General features: G+C 48.6%; 2 protein-coding genes and 1 non-coding gene across 5 annotated transcripts in view; 2 read left to right on the forward strand and 1 right to left on the reverse strand.

Moving 5' to 3' along the window:
• The window catches only part of ETHE1 (ETHE1 persulfide dioxygenase), a 28,150-nt gene extending 20,208 nt beyond the window's left edge, over nt 1-7,942 (reverse strand). The window contains exons 1-3 of the mRNA XM_058280352.2: nt 7,799-7,942; nt 7,367-7,511; nt 7,111-7,259 (exon numbers count right to left, since the gene is read on the reverse strand). Of these exons, the coding sequence (XP_058136335.1) occupies nt 7,111-7,259; nt 7,367-7,511; nt 7,799-7,894 (390 nt within the window). The 5' untranslated portion in view covers nt 7,895-7,942. The remainder of the gene's footprint in view (nt 1-7,110; nt 7,260-7,366; nt 7,512-7,798) is intronic.
• A 6,384-nt stretch (nt 7,943-14,326) lies between these two features.
• LOC111764530 (U6 spliceosomal RNA) lies at nt 14,327-14,433 on the forward strand. Its single transcript, XR_002797117.1, has one exon. It is a non-coding gene; the product is annotated as a U6 spliceosomal RNA (small nuclear RNA).
• A 1,580-nt stretch (nt 14,434-16,013) lies between these two features.
• ZNF575 (zinc finger protein 575) lies at nt 16,014-20,757 on the forward strand. 3 transcript variants are annotated; one of them, XM_058280369.2, is made up of 4 exons: nt 16,014-16,345; nt 16,646-17,044; nt 17,240-17,338; nt 17,765-20,757. In XM_058280369.2, the coding sequence occupies exons 3-4, from the start codon at nt 17,257-17,259 to the stop codon at nt 18,421-18,423; spliced, it is 741 nt and encodes a 246-aa protein (XP_058136352.1). In that variant the 5' UTR covers nt 16,014-16,345; nt 16,646-17,044; nt 17,240-17,256; the 3' UTR covers nt 18,424-20,757. The 3 variants fall into 3 exon arrangements, with proteins under 3 accessions (XP_058136352.1, XP_004460143.2, XP_004460142.2); XM_004460086.5 differs by having other exon boundaries at nt 16,015-16,345; nt 16,646-16,884; XM_004460085.5 differs by having other exon boundaries at nt 16,016-16,345; nt 16,624-17,338.
• The last annotated feature ends 1,158 nt before the right edge of the window (nt 20,758-21,915 follow it).

Below are 21,915 nucleotides of genomic sequence, written 5' to 3' on the forward strand. Positions count from 1 at the left end.
GAAGAACACACAACGAAGGGACACAGAGAGCAGGCAACTGGGGGTAGGGTGGGGAAGGGGAGAGAAATAAATGAAAAATAATAAAAAAAAGAAATACATGTTTTTATTCAACTGTGTTTTCTTTTTAGTTTTTTAAATTGTTTATATTTTCAATTATTAAATGTACAAAGTAAAGTTTTTTAAAAAATGTATGTGGAGAGAGAGAGAAAGCAAATATGACCACGTGTCAGCCTCTGGTGACTCTAGATGAAGGCTAAGAGGGTATTAATTATTAAGTACTATTATTCCAACTAACTGTAGATTTGAAAATATTCCAAATAAAAAGTTGTGTGTGTGGGGGAGGCACTTAAAATCTTGATGTAAGGCAGCCTCAGCTGTTCCTAAAACTTATTGAGTGATCTCGCCAACTGCAGAACATTCCAACTCGGACCCTGCCTGCACGCCAGCAGCTCAACCACTTAACCTTGTACTTTTTCAACAAATTCATTCGTACCCCCCACGATGCATCAGATACATGACACATGCCCTCACCTGTTTCCCACTACAGCTAAATCTTCTGAAAGGCAAAATCTCAGCGCAAGAACACACACTCGTCCTGCAGTTCCCACGGCCTCCACTGCCCCCTGGTGGCAACTAAGCTCTCGGCCTCGCCAGTTGATCCACAAGCCCACTGCTCAAAGGCACCTCACCTTGGCCTAGCCAACCCTGGTTTTTATGCTCTCTAGGTTCTACAACCTGAAATGTACTCTTCCATTGTCGCTAAGTACTCTGAACTTCCATCGGCTAAAGAAATATTTTAAAAATTATTTGTTTCTGTTTAGGGGAAAGTATACTGATATTTGCAACTCTGAGATGCAATAAAAAAAATAAGATGGCTGGATAGAGATGTACACTGTAAATTTTTTTTTAAAACTTTACCGTATGCTTGAAAATGTTCATAAGAAAATTTTGGAGGAAAAAAAGACCTGTTCCACAATTCAAATATTTAATTCCATGTAGGAGAAAGCCCTGAAATTCAAATATGGTCACATGAGGATCACCTAAGGAGCTTTAAAACACTCTTCCATAAGTTCACTCTAATTAATAAGAACCTCTAGGGTGGGACCTGGGAAATCAGTATTTTTATGAGCATTTCTCTAGAGCAAAATATTTAACTGACAATCCTATAATAACTTTATGAATCTGATACCCGGTCATGGGAGCTAAAATGTTCAATTCTCAATCATTGGTCATTAAAAAAGAAAATTTCAATCTCACTATGCAACATGCCCACAGTCCCTCCCTGCCTCAGACTTGTATGCTTTTCTCATTTTCTTGTTTCTTAAAAAATTCTCTACTCCCTTGCCTACTCTAAATAAATAAATAAATTTTAAAAATTCCTTCTAAAATGAAACCATTTAAATTTGGTCTACTATATACAATTGGTGCAGAAGGCTGTTTGGCAGTTTCTACTAAAGTTAAACATCTGTTGCCTCTATGACTCAGCAAACTCACTCCTTGGAATTGAGTAGAAATGTCCACCAAGAAATTTATACAAGAATCTTCATAGCAATGTCATTCATAGGAGCCAAACACAGGAAACAACCTAATGCCCACCAACAGGAGAGGATAACAAAATTGTAGAATATTTGCACAATGCACTACTATATAGCAGGGGCTGGCAAACTGTGGCCCGTGAGTCAAATTTGGCTTGCCACCTGTTTTTTTTTTTACCACCTGAAAGCTAAGGATGGTTTTTATTGTTTTAGATTGTTTTTGGGGAAAAATCAAAATGAGAATGATATTCCATGACACACGATAATTATATAAAAACCCAATTTCAGTGTCCATCGATAAAGGCTTTTTTTTGGTGTTTTTGGATTTTTTTGGCTTAATGGGAATTTATTAGGTCAAACTTTTGAGGCTAAGAAAAGTACAAGTCAAGGCATCATCAATGCAAACCTTTCATCCCAAAGACTGGCATTCTGGGCTGGCTGCCAAAGATTCGTGGTCTTAGGCTCCTGCCACATGGCAATACCCATGGCACCCTCTTCTGCCCTCTCCCTTCCTTTCCAGAATCCATTGACCTTGAGTTTGCTTCCGGGGGCTTTCTCTCTGTTTCTGAATTTCATTCTGCTCACAAAGGATTAAGATCATCCTGACTGGGTTGGGCCGCACATTTAACTGAAGTAACCTCATCAAAAGTCCTCCTGACAATGGGTTTACCCCCACAGGAAAGGACTAGGTTTAAGAATAGGTTTTTCTGGGGTACATACAGCTCCAAACCACCACCAGGCATTCACTTGAACTCTTATAAAATGTAAATGGGGAATTCCTGAGGCCTCTAGCAGAAAAGGAAGCTGGTTCTGAAGTTCCATTTCCACTCTGGATCAGATAAACAGGTAGGACCCCCCACCTCTCACTTGCTTCAGGCTGGTCTTCTTGCCAAGAGGGCTAATCTCTGAAGGAGACCACTAGCCAAGGCAGAGCTAATTTGCAAAGACAGAAAAGATGCTTTTAGCTTTGGTTGGTTTGTTTTGATTTTCACCTGGCACTAAACAAAGTCTCAGTCTCATCACTAATTGGATATAAAGAAGCAGCAGACAGTAGCAGATACTAAATTTCAGAGTTGACGATTTAAAATATTACAAGTTGCACTGAGCTGTAATTAAGGAACATTCTATATAATTTATGACACATTTCTATACTTGCAAAATTATATCATTTTATGGATATAAAGAGAAAAAATACCTTTTAATAAAAATAAAAATAAAATATTAAAATATCCAGGGTGCAACAAAAGATTAGAAGACAAACAAAGAAACAGAAAGTTATGGTTCATCCAAAAGAACAAGACAAACATCCAGAAACCATCCCTGAAGTGGACTGGATTTCTGGATTTACTAGTCAGAGACATTTTTAAAAAAAGGATCCTCAATATGCTCAAGGATATACAGGAAAACACAGAGAAAGAACTAAAGGACATGAGGAAAAACAATACATGAGCAATAAGGAAATCTCTCTGACATTGTCAAAAGGAATCAAACAGAAATACTGGAGTTCAAAAACACAGTAACTGGGAAAGCAGACGTGGCTCAACTGATAGAGCTTCCACCTATCACATAGGAGGTCCAGGGTTCAATACCCAGGGCCTCCAGGCCTGTGTGGCTAGCTGGCCCACGTAGAGTGCTGCTGCGCGCAAGGGTGCCCCCATGCAAGGAGTGCTGTCCCATGCTGGAGTGCAGCCCACCCAGGAGTGGTGCCGCCCACACAGAGAGCTGACACAGCAAGGTGATGCAACAAAAGAGGCACAGGGAAGCAGATGTGGCTCAACTGATAGAGCATCCGCCTACCATATAGGAGGTCCAGGGTTCAAACCCAGGGCCTCCTGACCTGTGTGGTGAGCTGGCCCACACACAGTGTTGCCACGTGCAAGGAGTGCCATGCCACGCAGGGGTGTCCCCCGCATAGGGGAGCCCCACGCACAAGGAGAGCCGCCCTGTGCAAAAAAAAGTGCAGCTCACCCAGGCATGGCACCACACACATGGAGAGCTGATGTGGCAAGATGACGCAACAAAAAGATACAAATTCCTGGTGCCAGCAGATAATGCAAGCGGACACAGAAGAACACACAGCAAATGGACACAAGAGAACAGACAACGGGGGAGGAAGGAGGGGAGAGAAACAAATCTTTAAAACAAAAACAAAAAAGAGACACAGAGAAGAGACAATATGAGACACAGTGACCTAGGGAGCTGAGGTGGAGCAAGAAAATGATCACCTCTCTCCCACTCTGGAAGGTCCCAGGATGGATTCCTGGAGCCACCTAATGAGAATACAACAAACACAGAAGAACACATAGTGAATGTACACAGAGAGCAGATGGGGGGGGGGGGGAGGGGAGGAGGGAGAGAAATAAGAAAAAAACAACACAATAAGTGAAAAGTAAAAAATTCCCTAGATGGTTCAAACAGCATTCTAGTAGGTATGAAATGATATTTTATTGTAGCTTTGATTTACGTTTCCCTAATAGCTAGTGATGTTACACATTTTTCGTGTGCTTTTTAGCCAGTTATATTTTCCCTTTGGAGAAATTTCTATTTAAGTCTTTTGCCCATTTTTTAATTGGGTTTTTAATCCTTTCATTGTTGAGTTGTAGGATTTCTTTACATATTCTGGATATTAAATCCTTATTGGAAATGTGGTTTCCAAATGTGATAAAGTTTTATTGGAACACAGCCATGTTAGTTTTTTACAAGTTGTCTCTAGCTGCTCTCGCACTAGAACAGCAGAGATAAGTAGTCAAGACAGAGACCATACTGCCCACAAAACCAAAAATATGTGCTATCTGGCCCTTTCCAGAAAGAGCTTACAAGGCCTCCTATCGAACAATGGAAGGAATGAACTACAACTACCTACAACACAGATCACCTCAGAAACATTAGGCTGAGTGAAAGAAGCTGCACACGAAAGAGTCTTAACTGTACAATTTCTGTTTTTACAATCTTGTTTATAAAGTTCAGAAGAGGCAAGGCAATCTATGGTGAAATAAGTCAGGACGGTGGAATACAAGGAAGCCTTCTGGGGTGATGGGCATGATTTACATCTGGATCTGAGTGGTGGAACCCTGAGTATAAACAAATATAAAAATGGATCAAGCTGCACATGTATGTACCCTTTCCATGCTATACTATATGTATGTCACAACTCAATTTCTTAAAGTAGGGTGGAAAATAAGGGAGAGAAAAAACTGGCCCATCTCCAAATGCTTCTAAAGAACTGGGACAAAAAACAAAAACAAAACAATGAATAATTATAAAGACAGATAATAACAAGTGTTGATGAGGATGTGGAGAAATTGGAAGCTTCATACACTGCTGGTGGGAAGGTAAACAGTACAGGAAAACAGTCTAGCATTCCTCAAACTGTTAAACCTAGGAGTTACCATATGATCCAGCAATTCTACTCCTAGATCTATACCCAAAAGAAATAAAACATGTCCACACAGGGAAGCGGACTTGGGCCAATGGAGAGGGCGTCCGGTTACCACATGCGAGGTTCGCGGTTCAAACCCTGGGCCTCCTTGACCCATGTGGAGCTGGCTCATGCACAGTGCTGATGCACACAAGGAGTGCCCTGCCACGCAGGGTGTCCCCCACATAGGGGAGCCCCACGCACAAGGAGTGCGCCCCGTAAGGAGAGCCGCCCAGCGCAAAAGAAAGTGCAGCCTGTCCAAGAATGGCGCCGCACACACGGAGAGCTGACACAGCAAGATGACGCAACAAAAAGAAACACAGATTCCCTGTGCCCCTGATAAGGATAGAAGTGGTCACAGAAGAACACACAGCGAATGGACACAGAAAACAGACAACTGGGGGGCAGAGGAGAAATATTTTTTTTAAAAAGTCTTAAACAAAAAACAAAAACCACATGTCCATGCAAAAGCTAGCACACGAATGTCCACGGCAATATTATTCACAATGGCCAAAAAGTGCAGAGGCCTACCAACTAATGAGCAGATAAATACAATGCAGTACATCTATACAATGGCATGCTACATCAGCAATAAAGAGAAATGAAGTTCTGATGCATGTTCCAGTGAACCTTGAAAACAGGACACTAAGTTAAAGAAGACAGTCAGAAAGGACTACATATTGTATTATTCCATTTACATGGAAGGTCCAGAATAGGCAAATTTATAGCAAAAGAAAGTAGAGTGGTGGTTGCCTAGGACTGGGAGCAATTAGGGCAACAGGAGGTGAAGGCTAAGAAAGAGGTTCTTTTTGGGGTATTGAAAATATTATAAAAATGACTGTGGTGACAGATGCACAACTCTGTGAATATACTAAAAGTCATTAAATTGCACACATTAAATGGGTGAATTGTATGGTATGGGAATTATATCAATAAAGCTGTTTTTAAAAAAACAACTCATATTTTTTAATGTAACATTTTGTGTGATCTATGCATCTTTAAAAAAAGACAATAAAGACAATTAATAAAATTTAATTTTAAAATGTTAATGGTATTAATAATTATATCTGAAAAGCAAGCAAACAAACAACAACGCTGAAGCCAAATCTTTCACAGCTAGATCCTTGGACATTCATTTCATTTAAAGCGCCACTGAACACTCATTCCACAGTTTAACAAAGGGCTCATCTTGACACAAAGCCCCCACTGTCTCTAATCCTTCTAACATGCCTCTCAAGCCTCAAAATACTTCCTAGCACCTGATGACTTACTTGTTCAACGTATAATACATTGAAAAAGACAGCGAATTTTTCCACCTGCTTCCAGAAAAGCGCTTGAAGAGTGTTTACTTATCGCACCTAAAAACCCTCTGATGCCACACACAGCCCTCATTTCCAGGAAACGCCTGACTGCCTAAAACTGCTCCCATTTACCAAAACCCTCTAACCAGGAGGCCAGGTCCTCACCTGACATTCAGTCTCCAAAGTCGGGCAAACTCCAGATTTTTAGCAACTCTCATCCGAAAAAAAAGGCTCAGCTAGCTGTTTTCCCTCTCTCTGAGGGCAACTCGCCACCCCACCCCACTCCATAGTGCCCAGGGTCACAATTCTGCCAGGAAACCAGCTGATAAAAGCCTGTGGCAAGGAAGGGGAAGGAGGCCGAAGCTAGTCCCGTGTGAGGCAACAGCTGGGCCAGGAAGCGGGTGAGGCAACCCCGGCACCTAGCGTGCAGAATGTAAGGAGGCGCTCCCTCTCGGGGGCCGACCCTCCCCTTGGGCGAGCCTGAGAGTGAGCGCCTCCTTCAAACGCGCACCCCAGGCGCCTCGCCCACCTCACCCCAGTCCTGGCAACCGGACACTCCTTCCTCAAATAGAGGCTCTTGGAAGGCAGGACTGGGTCTCTCCCTCAGCCTTGGCCTTGACATTCCAGCCCCCAATCAACTTTTTATGGGGACGCCAAGGCCAAAGTCGCTGCGCAAAGCTGTTGACTCAAGGGGCTCGGCCAGGGCCGCCCTCGCCGGGCGCCTGCCGCCCCGGGGCCCGCCTCGCTCGCCGATGCCCTCCTCCCGGGGGGCACAGACTCAGCGCCCAGGAGCCCCGCGCCCCTGCCCCCGCTTCGGTCCCAGCGCCCCTGCCCCGGGCCCCAGCAGCCCACTCACGAAGCGCCCGAAGCGGATGCGGTCCCCCTCCTCGAGGTGCACGTCGGCCTGCGCCCCGCTGAGGCGGGAGATGACGGACTGGCAGCCGGGAAGCAGGGCCCGCAGGCGCCCCGAGCCGGTGACGTGGTCGGCGTGGCAGTGCGTGTTCACTGCGGGAGAGGGGCGCCGGGAGCGCGTGGGCGGGGCCGCGACCCCCGCGCCCCCCGCGCCCCCCGCCCCCGCGCCCCCGGGGCGGCAGTGCGGTCCCCGGACTGACCGGCGTAGAGCAGCCGCAGGCCCAGCTCCCGCACCAGCCGCGCGTCCCGGGGCGCCGTCTCCAGCACCGGGTCGATGAGCACCGCCTCGCGCGACTCGCGGTCCCCCAGCAGGTACGTGTAGGTGCAGCTCTCGGGCTCAAACATCTGGGAGGCGGCGAGGGGCAGGTGAGAGACCCCCGCCCACCGGGGACCCACGAGCCCAGGCCCGGGGGGCCCCGCCCCAGCGACCTCCTCCCCCACAACCAAGGAGCCCCCGGTTGGGAGTCCTCCCCACCCCCACACCAGGGTCCCCAGGCCCCGCTCCTGTGAAGCGCCCAGGAGTCCGGGCCCCGGCGCGCCTCCCGCCACGATGCAGGCGCCCGGCCCCCCGCGCTCGGGCGCCCCCCACCCTCGCCCCCCGCCCCGGCCCCGCGGGTCCCGGCACCTCGCACCTGCCGCAGGAGGAGCGGGGCGCCCGCGCCCTGGCTCAGCGGCCGCCCCGCCCCGCGCACCGCCGCCCGCGCGCCGCGCAGCAGCCGCGACCCCATCGCGCCCACCGCCCGCGCGGGACTGAGGCGCGGCGGCCGCGGGCGCACCCGGGCCGACCCCGGGGCGGGGCGGGGCGGGGCGGGGCGGGGCCCGCCTTAAAGGGGCCGCGGGCTGCAGGCGCGGCGGCCGCCGGCGCACCCGGGCCGACCCCGGGGCGGGGCGGGGCGGGGCGGGGCGGGGCCCGCCTTAAAGGGGCCGCGGGCTGCAGGCGCGGCGGCCGCCGGCGCACCCGGGCCGACCCCGGGGCGGGGCGGGGCGGGGCGGGGCGGGGCCCGCCTTAAAGGGGCCGCGGGCTGCAGGCGCGGCGGCCGCCGGCGCACCCGGGCCGACCCCGGGGGCGGGGCGGGGCGGGGCGGGGCCCGCCTTAAAGGGGCCGCGGGCTGCAGGCGCCCGCGAGGCCTGCGAGAGCCGGAAGACGGCGAGGCGCGGAGAGCGGGGGAGAGACGCTCGAGACGCGCAGAGACACTCGCGCCCAAACCGAGACCGGGAGAGAACTAGAAATGCAACGAGAGGCCCCCAAAGCCACGGGCCGTTTTATAGGAAAAGAGAATGGTGGGCGAGTCACGGTTAGAAAGAAAAAAATGTTGGGTTCAAGGGCACTGGTGTCTTTTTTTTTTTTTTTTTTTTTTTGCATTGTTGTGAAACATTTATTATAAATTCTGAAAGAGCATCATCAAAGTATTACTACTAACTATAGTTCCTATGTTACATTTGGTGCCTTTTCACCCCAACCCTCCCTTTTGGTTTTTTGTTCATAAACCATACAGTTTATCTAAGTGTACAATCAATGGCATTTGGTATAGTCACAGAATTGTACATTCATCACTTCAATCAATAGTAGAACATATTCATTACTACGAAAAGAAAAAAGAAAAAAATCCACTATCACTCCTATATGTTTGCACTACTAATTACGAATCCTATTGTAGATTTGATTTTTTAAAAAGAGGTACTGGATATTGAATCGACGACCTCGTACACGGAAAGCAGGAGCTAAACCACTGCACTACACCCACTCCCCTAGATTTGACTTTTGATGTCTTTCTGTTTTTTTTTTTTTTGGTTTGGGTTTTTTTGTCTGTTTGGCAATAGTGTCTTCAAGGGCGGTGGGGTGGGTGCCTGGTTCCCAGAACACCATTTAGTCCCACTAAAGTTCACCAGAAAATTGAGCATTGTAACACAATGTATATTTCTTCCCAGGAAGAAATAATTTTTTAAAATAATTTTGCAGCATATCTTGCAAAATCAGATTTGGGATCATTTGTCTTCTGCCGGGGTGTTAACCTGTAAAAACTGTTCATGTTAATTTACACCAAGGACCTTGAGCTGAGAAACTCTGTTATCTAAAGTTATATAGGCTATCAGGAAGTTGGCTATTTGGAATCTTACCAATAGTGAGAATGGAACTCCCACTCTTGCCCATAGGATCTAAGTCATTTTGTCACAGAGACGCAGCCTTGGTTTCCAACCCAGGTTTCAATGGAGGGGTCTTCAGCAATTATCTTCCACATTTATCTTGACAATGTAATTTCCATAGAAACAGGTCCGTGGGGCTGCTTCTCAGAGAGAGCATAATGTTGACTCCTATTAATTTTTATGTAAATGCACCATTTCCCCCAAATCTCATAATAACCCTTTTTCTCCCTGTGTTTGGGGTGATGCCCAGTACGCCTCAGCTTCAGCAAGTCTTTAAACCCAACTTTGCTGGACTCCCAGTGTTTTCCTTTTGGCCCTTATCAGATAGGCTCTATCAGGGGACTCAGAGACAAGAGCTATCTCAGAGATTTGAGAGCCGACACTCAGCAATGCTGAAGAGGTATTCAATGAGATTCTGAGCTACAAGGTTGAGATGGGATGGCCTTAATGTGATATAAAAAGATACACTTGGAGATTCCAAAAGATAGTGAAAGATGGGGAGAGATATTGGGAGATCAGAGCAGGGAGAGATGTGGAGAGACAGGGAGAGGATCTTTCAGACCTGGGAGATACCCAGATAGGAGAGAAACCAGTGAGAGAAAAGCTCAGAGTCAAGGAGAGAATTTTGCTTATTTATTCCTCAGGTGTGAGGTCTCTGGGATATCTAGGGACCCTGAGGTGAGGCTGGTGGGGGTGTGGAGCTCAGGCTGAGACTTGGGGAGGTGTAGAGACACTGGGGGAGCCCAGGGGAGGAAGGAGCACCTCAGGCACTCTTCACTGAGGGTACCCGCAAATAAGACCCCCTCGCCCTTGGGGCCCTTTCCTATTGTTTTTGCAGGATTTCTAGACCTTTGATCTGTCCCTTGAAGTCATTGGCTCCGGAGTTTCTGTAGGGGCAGCTGGGGGATGTCCTAAGAGTTAGAAACCTTGGCATCTCCCATCCCAACTGTGTGATCTTTGGTTTAAAACTTATCCTCCCTTGGCTTCAGTTTTTTCATCTGTAAAATGAAGCTGAAAATATTTCCTCCCCGTTTGTGAAGATCCAATGAGTTCTCACATGTGAAGTGTCTGAAAGAGCACCAGGCACAGAATGAGCTCTCTATAGAAGTTGGCCATCCCTATTTGCATCCTCATCCTTGACTCCTTCCTCCCAGTACCACCTCCACCCAAATCATCACCAGGCCCTGTTGAGTTAACCTAGCCATGCCTTTCTATCATCAGTCCCTCTGCCCCAGTCAAGATTTGCCTAAGTTCAAATCACATGGACTCTGGGGCCAAGCTGCAGGAGTTCCAGCCATAGCCTTGTTACTTCCTGTCTGTTGTGACCTTGGGCAAATGACCTCTCTTCTTGGGGCCTCCATTTCCTCCTCTGTACAAGGATATATAGTAGCACCTCCTCATAAAAAATTGCTGTGAGACAAGCCTCTCCTGTTAACGTTTACCAGAACTGTAATTGGTGCTGGGGTTTAATATATACCCAGAGGATCTGAATCTCTGGACTGACCATATGATAGCCAGGCCCTGAGCCTCAACAGACTTCAGCTCCTACACTCTGGTTTATTGGACTTACCCCATTCAGCCAACATGGAGTTGAAGAAAGTCAACCACCACACTATGGAGCCTAGAGTGCCTACAACTGAAAGCAGGAGGATTGCATCCAGCATCCATGTGGAATCTAAGCCCCCTCTTGATATAGATGTGGAGTGGACACAACCATTCCAAGGTCCACAGGATGGAGGAATAGAATATGGATTAGAGGGAAACGGACTTGGCCCAGTGGTTGGGGCGTCCGTCTACTACATGGGAGGTCCGCGGTTCAAACCCCGGGCCTCCTTGACCCGTGTGGAGCTGGCCCATGCGCAGTGCTGATGCGCACAAGGAGTGCCACGCCACGCAGGGGTGTCCCCCGCGTAGGGGAGCCCCACGCGCAAGGAGTGCGCCCTGTAGGGAGAGCTGCCCAACGCGAAGGAAAGTGCAGCCTGCCCAGGAATGGCGCCGCCCACACTTCCCGTGCCGCTGACGACAACAGAAGCGGACAAAGAAACAAGACGCAGCAAATAGACACAGAGAATAGACAACCGGGGGAGGGGGGGGAATTAAAAATAAATAAATAAATCTTTAAAAAAAAAAAAAAAGAATATGGATTAGAGTGGACTTACTGATATTCTATTCATGAACTATTGTGATTAGTAATTGAAGAAAATTGGCATTGGTGTGGAGAAAGTGGCCATGGTGACTGCTGGGTGTGGGGAATGGGAGGAAGAGATGAGATGTGGAGGTGTTTTCGGGACTTGGAGTTGTCCTGGGTGGTGCTTCAGGGACAGTTACCAGACATTGTATGTCCTCCCATGGCCCACTGGGTGGAATATGGGAGAGTGTGGGCTTTGATGTGGACCATTGACCATGAGGTGCAGCGGTGCTCAGAGATGTATTCACCAAATGCAATGAATGTCTCATGATGATGGAGGAGATTGTTGCTATGGGAGGAGGAGTGGGGTGAGGGGAGTGGGGGGTATATGGGGACCTCATTATTTTCTGAATGTAATAAATAAATAAATAAAAGAAAAAAATTGCTGTGGGGATTAAATTAATTAATGTATATAAAGCACTTGGGACAGTTCCTGTACTTAGTAAGGGCTTGATAATTATTAGCAATTAATAGTATAATATATAGCAACTGCCTCACTGGCCTCTTAGCATCGATCTGCCTTCCTACAGTCTGTTTCCCATGCAGTGAAGTGAGCCTTCTAAAAATTACTATGGTGGCAAAATATACATAACAAAGTTTTCCCATTTTAACAACTTTCCAATATACAATTTTTTTTAAAGATTTATTTATTTTTTTAAATTATTTATTTATTTTTAAAAATTACATTCAAAAAATATGAGGTCCATTCAACCCCACCGCCCCCACCCCCCACTCCCCCCACAGCAACACTCTCTCCCATCATCGTGACACATCCATTGCACCTGGTAAGTACATCTCTGAGTATCACTGCACCCCTAGTTAATGGTCCACATCATAGCCCACACTCTCCCACGTTCCATCCAGTGGGCCCTGGGGGGATCTACAATGTCCCGTAATTGTCCATGAAGCACCACCCAGGACATCTTCTCGTCCCGAAAACGCCTCCACATCTCATCTCTTCCTCCCATTCCCCAAACCCAGCAGCCACTATGGCTACCCTTCCCACACCCATTTCACATTTTCTCTGTGGACATTGGATTGGTTGTGTCCATTGCACATCTATGTCAAGTGGGGGCTTAGATTCCACATGGATACTGGATGCACTCCTCCTGCTTTCAGTTGTAGACACTCTAGGCTCCATGGTGTGGTGGTTGAGCTTCTTCAACTCGATGTTAGCTGAGTGGGGTAAGTCCAATAAATCAAAGTGTAGGAGCTGAAGTCTGTTGAGGCTCTGGGCCTGGGTGTCATATTATCAGTCCAGAGATTCAAATCCCCTAAATATATCTAAAACCCCAGCACCAACTACAATTCCATTAAAGTAGCATGCAAGTCTTGTGAAAAGAGAAGATTTATTTTTATTTATTTCTCTCCCCCTGCCCTATTGTTTGCTGTGTCCATTCGCTGTGAGGTCTTCTGTGTCCATTTGCATTCTCGTCAGTCAGCACGGGAATCTGTGTCTCTTTTTGTTGCATCATCTTGCTGCGTCAGCTCTCTGTGTGTGCAGTGCCACTCGTGTGCGAGCTGTGCTTTTCACACAGGGTGGCTCTCCTTGCAGGGTGCACTCCTTGCACGTGGGGCTCCCCTATCCGGAGGACACCCCTGAGTGGCATTGCACTCCTTGCGCGCAGCAGCACTGTGTGTGGGCTGGCTCACCACATAGGCCAGGAGGCCCTGGGTTCAAACCCTGGATCTCGAAATGGTAGGCGGATGCTCTATCAGTTGAATCACATCCGCTTCCCTCCAATATACAACTGAGTGGGATTAAATACATTCGTGATGTTGTGGTACCATCATCGCCATCCATTACAAAACTATTCTGTCACCCCAAACAGAGTGAGCCTTTTGTAAATTCAATGAAAAGAAACGGAATCATCACAGCAAACAAATGCAAAGCATGGATCTTTTTTGGATCCTGATTCAAACAAACCAATCATTAAAAATAATAATAATAAAAACATATTTATGGGATATGATGTCTGGTATTTAGCTTCAAAATCAAGAGTGGGTAGGGGCAAATAAACCCAGCATTGGCCATAGGTAGATAGTTGTTGATGCTGAACAATGCTATTATTCCGTCTATTTTTCTCTAAATGTGAAATAAAATAAAAGGTAACATATGCTTGGGAAGAGAGGGAAAAGATATTTATGGGACTATTGGGAAAATGTGAACACTGATAGCATATGTTATAACAAGAAGAAATGAATGTAACGTTTTTAAGGTGTGGTAATGGGATTGCGGCTATGTTAAAAAAAAAAAAAGCAAATTCTGCTCATTTAGAGACACAGACTAAAGTATTTCTGCATGAAATATCTGGGATTTGCTTCAAAGTAAGTCAAGGGGCTCATTGCAGAGTATTGCAGAGATGGTGAAACAAGATTGGCCAGGTTAGACCTGGGTGATGGGTATGTAGGGACTAGTTATTATATTCTTCCCTCTCTCTCCTTTTGTGTATGTTTGCAATTTTCCATAATTAAAAAAAAAACAACTGCCAAAAGCAGATACCATAAAGTGCGCTGGCTTTAACTATGGGAATTTATTAGCTTCAAGCTTCCAGTTTTGAAGCTATGAAAATGTCCAAATCAAGCCATCATCAAGGTGATGCTTTCTTCCTGAAGACTGGCTGGCAATGATCCTGGACTCTTCAGTCACAAGGCAAGGCACATAATGGCCTGTCTCTCCCTCTCTTTCAGGTTTTCTTGCTTTCGCTTCTTACTTCCATGGCTTTCTCTTCTCTTTGTCTGAACTTCATTCTCTTATAAAGGTGTCTGGTAAAAAGGATTAAGACCCACCCTAAATGACGGGTCACATCTTAAGATCCCACTCATTGTGCTCACTTCGGCAGCACATATACTAAAATTGGAACAACACAGAGAAGATTAGCATGGCCCTTGAGCAAGGATGACATGCAAATTTGTGAAGCATTCCATATTTTAAAATTTTAATATTAAAAAAAAAAAGATCCTACTCATCAAAATATCCTACTTACAATGGGTCCATACCCACAGGAATGGATTAACTTTAAGAGCACACTTTTCTGGGGTACACACAGCTTCAAACCATCACAACTGGTGAGGAAAAAAAAAGTATATGAAAACTTAAGCCAATTTGTGTCAATTCAGTATTTAAAACCCTCCTTTGGTTTCCCACTCATTTTAGGTCCCTGCCCAACTCCCTGTCCTCAAGTTCTACACTCGCCCCATCATTCTCATGTCTTCCCATAGAGAGGGCTTCTGGATGTTAATTCTTTCAAGCATTCATTTAACACAGATTTATTGAACATCTGCTATTTATGCTAATTCCTGTTTTGGAGGTTGACGACAGAGAGATGAACAAGATAGACAAGCTGTCCATCCCAACAGCGTACATGCTAGGAGGGGACAGGTATACAGTGCTGACAGCATACACAGGGACAAGACAACAGAGTGATGGAGGGAAGGGGGCTCCATGAGGTTAAGCGGGCAGGGGAGACCTGAGTCAGGCCTGCTGAGATGGAAGAAGGGCCTTGATGACAGAACAGCGGGTGCAAAGGCCCTGAGGTACAATGGAAGAGGCAAGTACAAGAACCAGGAGAACCTGAGTCTGGAGTATGGCATGAGGAAGAGATCCCTTGAACACAGTTGGCTTCTTCCCACCTCCAGGTGTGTGCACTCGCCGTTCCTGGGACATCCTTGACCCCACCACGGCCTAGCTCAATGCATAATAAAAACAAAAAGGATATTGATAATATTTATTGAGCACTCTGTATGCTAAGCACCATTCTAAGCACTTTTCGTTGATTCCCATATTTAATCCTAACAACCCTTCATTTTTATAGATGAGGAAACTAAGGTCCAGAATGATGAAGTGACCTGCCCAAGGTCACACAGCCAGAAAATGGCAGAACCAGGATTTCAAAAGTTACCCAAGCAATCTGTTATTCCAGAACCCAAATAACCCGGCATGTATCTCCCACAGCTCCTGGGCTCGCCAGAGCCTGTGGGTTATCACCCTAAAGACCCACCCGTGCACCGGACTTTTATTGGCACTTCACGGTCTTCCCTGCGCCGGGCGGGAAAGTGCACTGTCACTGCTCAGGGAAGGGCGCCAATCCGCGTGCCGTCCCCGGCCCCCACCAGGAACTCCAGCCCTCGAGAACACCAGCCTGGGCACCTCCGAGATTGTTTCGATCTCCCGAGGGGAGGGGCATCGGGAAGCTGAGAATTTTGAACCAACCAATGAGGAAGGGTACGGGAGATCTATGCAAATAAGGATCCTCAGGTCGGGCGTCCGCTGGCTCACAATCTATAGAGTTCTGCCCCTGCCCTCCTGGGAAGAAACGTCCAGTCTCTTTTGCAAACGCCTGCAAGTGTGGCCGGGCAAGGGGCTCTAGAAACTGCCTCTGGACTCTCAGAGAAATTCTCGAAAAGGGGAGCACAGAAAACGGGGGCTGGGTGTGCATACGCTAGAAGATATCTCAGTGGCCTCTAAGCGCAGTTTCTCCAAGTTAGGTTGTGCACGTGCTTGACCCCACTCAGCCACCGTAGGCCCCGCAAACCGCAGCAGTTTAGCTCTCTACCAGCTCACGAGCCTGCCTGCCTTTCCCACTCACTCCCTCCTCCCATTTCATCTTTCCACGCCGCAGCCGCCTCTGCACGCGATTGCGCATGCGCACCGACGCCCCCACTGGCCCAGCGTGGGAGGAAGGACCGAAAATGAGGCTGGTCGTGCACGCTCCCTCTTCTTCCCTCCCGGTCGCTGGGCGCGCGCCGGGCGGTGCAGCTCCACCGGATCCAAGGGCAGCGTAGCAACCGCGGCCGCTGCGGGAGGGGCCCGGAGCCCCGCCCCCGGGGAGGGGCAGGCCCGCAGGTGAGGAGGTCAGGGGTCCGGACCGAGGACCGCCAGGATCCTCGGGAAATGGACCGAGGGATGGACGCCAGGGTTTCCCGGAGGGAGGTCGACTGGGGCCCGGAAGACTAGGTTTCGGAGGGATTGTGCATTAGTGCCTGGGCCTGGGGAAGGTCAGCTGGGCCTGAATGCCAGAATCCCGGGGGAAGCGCTGAAGCCCGGACGCTTGGTACCCCTGCGAAGGCCATTAGGTGTCTTCTGGGTTTCAGCACACTCTGTGCCCCCTTCGGCTTCTCCAGGTCTCCTCTCTACCCCCCACAGCCCAACCTCCGCGCTGGGAATGAAATTTAACTGCAAGAAGGAAAAACGTTGACGCGGCGTCAGTGGACCGAGACTAAGCCTAGAGTTGGACGAAGCCACCGCCTCCACCTGGAGCCCCGCCCACCGCGCACATAGGCCCCTCCCCTGGGGCGGAGCTACAAGAGCCCCGCCCCGCGACGGACTTGCCTGGAAACGGACTTTGGGTCTTCTTTACCTAGCCCCGCCCATTCCCGTTTTCGGTACCACTGCGGGGAGGGTCGGGTGGCGAAGGGTCCACGCTCAGGCCATGAGCCCCGCCCACTCCACGCCAGGCTTAGGCTAGAAGGACTCGCCAAGGCCCCGCCTACTCCGCACAAGGTTCCAGCCCACGGTTGGAAGTTGCGAAGGGCCTGCCTCTAGGTCAGATTTGCGCAGCCCCACTCATCGCGCTCTTAGGCGCCACCTGGACTTAACGCCAGCCCTAGCCTTAGGATCCGGACTTGCCCAGGCCTGGCTCCTAAACGGGCTGACACTTTGTTTCCAGGCCCTCCAACCCTATCCCCATCAGCTTGGCAATCACTAGCGTCGCCCCCTGATCCCAGGCCCTGCCCCTAGGTCCCTGGGCCGGCGAGATGCTGGAGCGAGGTGCGGAGTCCGCAGCCGAGGGTACCGACCCAAGTCCCACTGGCAAGGAACCGGTCACCAAAGGAGCAGGTGAGAGCGGTTCGTTTGGGGGGGATCTCAAGTGAGAGTTTGAGGGCCCAGGGTGATCCTTTGGGATTCTCGAAATGCTATGTTCTGAGGAAACCTGTATTGAATTTGGGGAACCCATAATGACCAATTACTAGGGCCCAGGAAGTTGAAAGAGAGACGGGCATGGCATCCTTGGGAGGATACTAGAAACCCATAATTTGGGGGAACCCTTAGTAGCTTTGGGGGTCCAGGTTGTGACCCTTTGGAGACCCTCGGGATGATGCATGGCAGGGAATGGGAATATGCCATTTGGGGGTCTTACTGTGATGCAGAGGTTACACTTTGTGGGGCCCTTGAAGATCTAGGTGATGGGGGAGTGGAGGAAGCCTGGCCTAGACACAGGGTGTGCGCTGCTTCCTGGAGCCCACCGGCCCTTCTGTCCTCCAGCTCCCCACCAGGGCCTGCCGCAGAAGCCAAGCCAGTCAGCTCCAGGGCCAGCCGCCTCTGCAGAGGCTCCTTCCCGGCCCCGCCGGCGGCCCCCACCCCAGCGCCCACACCGCTGCCCCGACTGTGACAAGGCTTTCTCGTACCCATCCAAGCTGGCCACGCACAGGCTGGCGCATGGCGGCGCCCGTCCCCACCCTTGCCCCGACTGCCCCAAAGCCTTCTCCTATCCCTCCAAGTTGGCGGCCCACCGCCTCACGCATAGTGGCGCCCGTCCACACCATTGCCCACACTGCCCAAAAGCCTTCGGCCACCGCTCCAAGCTGGCAGCCCACCTCTGGACCCATGCACCCGCCCGCCCCTACCCATGTCCTGACTGCCCCAAGTCCTTCTGCTACCCTTCTAAGCTGGCGGCCCACCGCCACACGCATCATGCTACTGACGCCCGCCCCTACCCTTGCCCGCACTGTCCCAAGGCTTTCTCATTCCCTTCCAAGCTGGCAGCCCATCGCCTGTGTCACGACCCCCCTACTGCGCCAGCCAGCCAAGCCACAGCCCGGCACTCCTGCTCCAGCTGCGGCCAGGCCTTTGGTCAGAGACGCCTCCTACTCCTTCACCAACGCAGCCACCACCAAGCAGATGGCCAGGGTGAGCGGGAGTGATCTCTCCCTTGGCTCACTGGCCCCCTGGGGCCAGCCCCCCCATCAGTAAAGTGGGATTTCCAAGCCAGGCTTTGTGAACTTGCCACTTCCAGAGAGCTGGCAAGGAGGGAAACTGGCCTTCATTTGGGGAAGGCTAACTCTTTGTTCACCTGCTTTGGGAGAAGGAGGTGCCACACACGAGTTACTGCTGGGCCCAAAAATTGAGACCTGGAGTTATGGTTTGATAGCTTTGGCTTTGATTTTCCCCACACATTCACATGGCAAAGGTCAAAAGCTTGCCCCCATTGTGGGTTGGTAAGGACTGTGGGGAAACAGGCTTTCTTCTTGTTTTAAGTTTAAAGTGGTCATTTGACTGTATCTATAAAAAAAAAAAATTAAAATGCACACATGCTTGTGCCAACTATTCCACTTCTAGAATTTATCCTATAGGTAAACTCAAGCACATGAAAAAAACAAAAGGGAAGGATGTTCACAGCAGCGGGATGGTTGTGACCACAGGTTGGAAGCAACCCAAGTGCCCATCAATAGGGGACCAGCTAGTGAACTGCAATACAGCCACAGAATGGATACCATGCAGCTGTAGGAAAAGGTCAGCTCTGCATGTTCTGACGTAGTAAGATCTCTGAGATACAGTAAGTGACAAAAACAAGAACAAAAAGGAAAACTATTGAGAATATGAAAAAACTATAAAGCCCAGGCATTGAGCCAGGTACACCTGGGCTTAAGCCCTGACCCATGACTTAGAAGCCACCAGGCCTTAGGTGTCTTCACTTTTCTGGACTCAGATGACTTAGCTGTTAAACGGGGCTGTGATAAGGCATTTGTGTTGGGAAAAGCCCCTCTTGGGGCCTGTTTCTCCCACTGTAAGGATGACTGAGCAAACATCGAACTGCTCCTCATTCCACACATACGTATTAAGCACCTACTGTATGCCAGGTCCTGCACAGGACATTAAGGCACGGCAGTGAACAAGACACACCTGAAGGAGGTGGACACTAATCAAGTGGTGGCAAAAATAAGTATAAAATGGCCAAGACCATTTTGAAGAACAAGTAGGGGGCCTTGCCCTCCTTCATTTCATTGCCAAGCTGCACTGATGCAGCCTTGAGGTGCTGGCTTGGGAAGAGATCAACAGACCAACAGAAGAAAACTGAGAGCTCACAGGGCTGTGCTTCTCAGAGGTCCTGATGTGAGACATACATATGACCCCTACCTGTAGGTCAGGGATTGGCAAAGTTTCTGAAAAAGCCAAATAGTACCTATTTTTAGGTTTTGTGGGCCATATAGTTTCTGCCACAAATACTCAAATCTGCCATTGTAGCACAAAAGCAGCCACAGACATTCCAATATGTAAATGAATGTGTGGCTGTTTCAATAAAATTTAATTTATAAAAACTGGAGATGGGCTGGATTATGTCTACAGGCTGTAGTTTGCCAGACCCCACTGTAGATGAGTGGGGAAAGGACAGACTAATTCATGAGGCTAAGGGAAAGGAAAAACAAAAACAAAAATCCCAAAGATGTCCACGTCCTATTTTCTAGAATTTGAGAGTATGTTACCTTACACATGGCAAAGGGACTTTTGGTTAGGTTAAGAATATTGAGATGGGGAGATTATCCTGATTTTCCGGGTGGGCCTAATGTAATTACAAGGGACATTCTATGAGAAAGAGGGAGGCAGAAGCATCAGAGATTTGAGTGGAAGTGAAATGGAGCTGCAAGCCAAGGAAAACGGGCAGCCTCTAAAGGCTGGAGAAGACGAGGAAATGGATTCTCCCCGAGGCCTTGTGGAAGGAGCACAACCCTACTGACACCTTGATTTTTCAGACTTCTGACCTCCACAACTCTAAGATAATAAATTTATGTTGTTTTAAGTCACTAAAGGTGGCAGTTTGAGATCATTTATGAACCCCAAAAAGAGAGATTATGTTTGTAAAATCTATTCCTCTGGGTGTGATACCCTTTGAATGCATTAGATTCAGCTGACATGTCTTAAATTACCTGCTAAGATTAGATCTTTGATTCAACTATGTCAGCAGGTCATGACTCAGATAGAGTCCCTGCCCCCTTGGTGGGCTGATATAAATGGACACTCACTCAAGAAGATACAAAAGAGGAGAGAACTTGATCATTTCAGTTCTACCATGTGACAGAAAGAGACATGAGCCATTTGCCTGATAGTTTGCAGCTGAAGAGACTACAAGAGATCACCTGCCATCTTGCTTCAACACATGTCAACAGTCTTTGGTGAGAAAGCAGCCTTGAGTTAAACTGTTTAGGGCCCTTGTAACTGTAAGCTTTTTACCCCAAATAAATACCTTTTATAAAAGCCAACAGATTTCTGGTATTTTGCATCAGCACCCCTTTGCCTGACCAATACCCTAAGCCTGGGCAATTTGTTACAGCAGCCATGCGAAACTAACAGATTCCCTACCTTACACCTTACACAAAAATAAGTTTCTAATCCTTTAAGATCTGAATTTGAAAAGCAAAATTCTAAAATATTTAGATGAAATAAAGGAGACTATCTTAGTGACATCCGAGATAGAAAAAGTATTCTCAAGATAAAAGCAATTGTAAATCATAGAGGGAAAGACTGGTAAATTTGATCATAAAGCAAATGTAAAGTTACAACTCTGACAGAAAGAAGATAAAGTATTGTGACTACTTGGCATAAATAATTATATAGAGGAGGTGAGGAATGGCCTTAGGAGACAGCAAGCTGAGATCTGAAAGCCATGGAAGATGGAACCTTCGAGAGTATATAGCACAAGCGGTAAGACCAAGCATGGCAACGGAAGTCAGCAGGCAGCTGAACTGCAGTCTGCTCGGCCCTGTGGGGGCTGGAGGTAAGGACTCCACTGCCTCCAAGCCTGGCTTTGCTGCTTGTATCCATTTTTACCCAGAGAGGTTCCTGGAAGATTTCTTCCAAAGCAGCCACATCACCATCAACGTTTCTAGGACACAAACTCACTTGAGAAGTGTTGATCTTCAACATTACATGGTACAGATGGAGAGACTGAGGCCAGGAGATGGGATTTACTCACAACCAAACAAGGGGCTGTAGCTGAGCTCAAGTGTACCCTGGGTCTCCTGATGCCCTGCTGCTCCTTGAACACATCAAATATGCTCCTGCCTCAGGGTCTTTGCACTTGCCCTTCCTCTTCCTGGAAGGGCTCCCAGACACTTCCTGCAGAAAGGTGGAACCTCAGAGAGACCCTCTCCCCCCACCTATCACCCTATCTAAACTATCCACCCTGCCCATCACTCTTATCACATTGCCCTGATTTACCTGCTTTCATGGCACTTAGTACTGCCCGACACTTTGGTCCCTCCTGCGGTCACCCCTCGGGCTGAAGTGTGGTTTGCTGGCCTGGCAGGGGAGCGGCCACGGTAGGCCTAATTCCGCTGCCCCCATAATAGGGTGGTTGGTCGGGCCCACCGCCACCCCTGAAGGAAGCTCGGCATGGGCGCAGAGTGCCCTCGGGTCTC

Source organism: Dasypus novemcinctus, chromosome 18 (assembly GCF_030445035.2).
Source record: "Dasypus novemcinctus isolate mDasNov1 chromosome 18, mDasNov1.1.hap2, whole genome shotgun sequence".
Classification (NCBI taxonomy): Eukaryota; Metazoa; Chordata; class Mammalia; order Cingulata; family Dasypodidae; genus Dasypus; species Dasypus novemcinctus.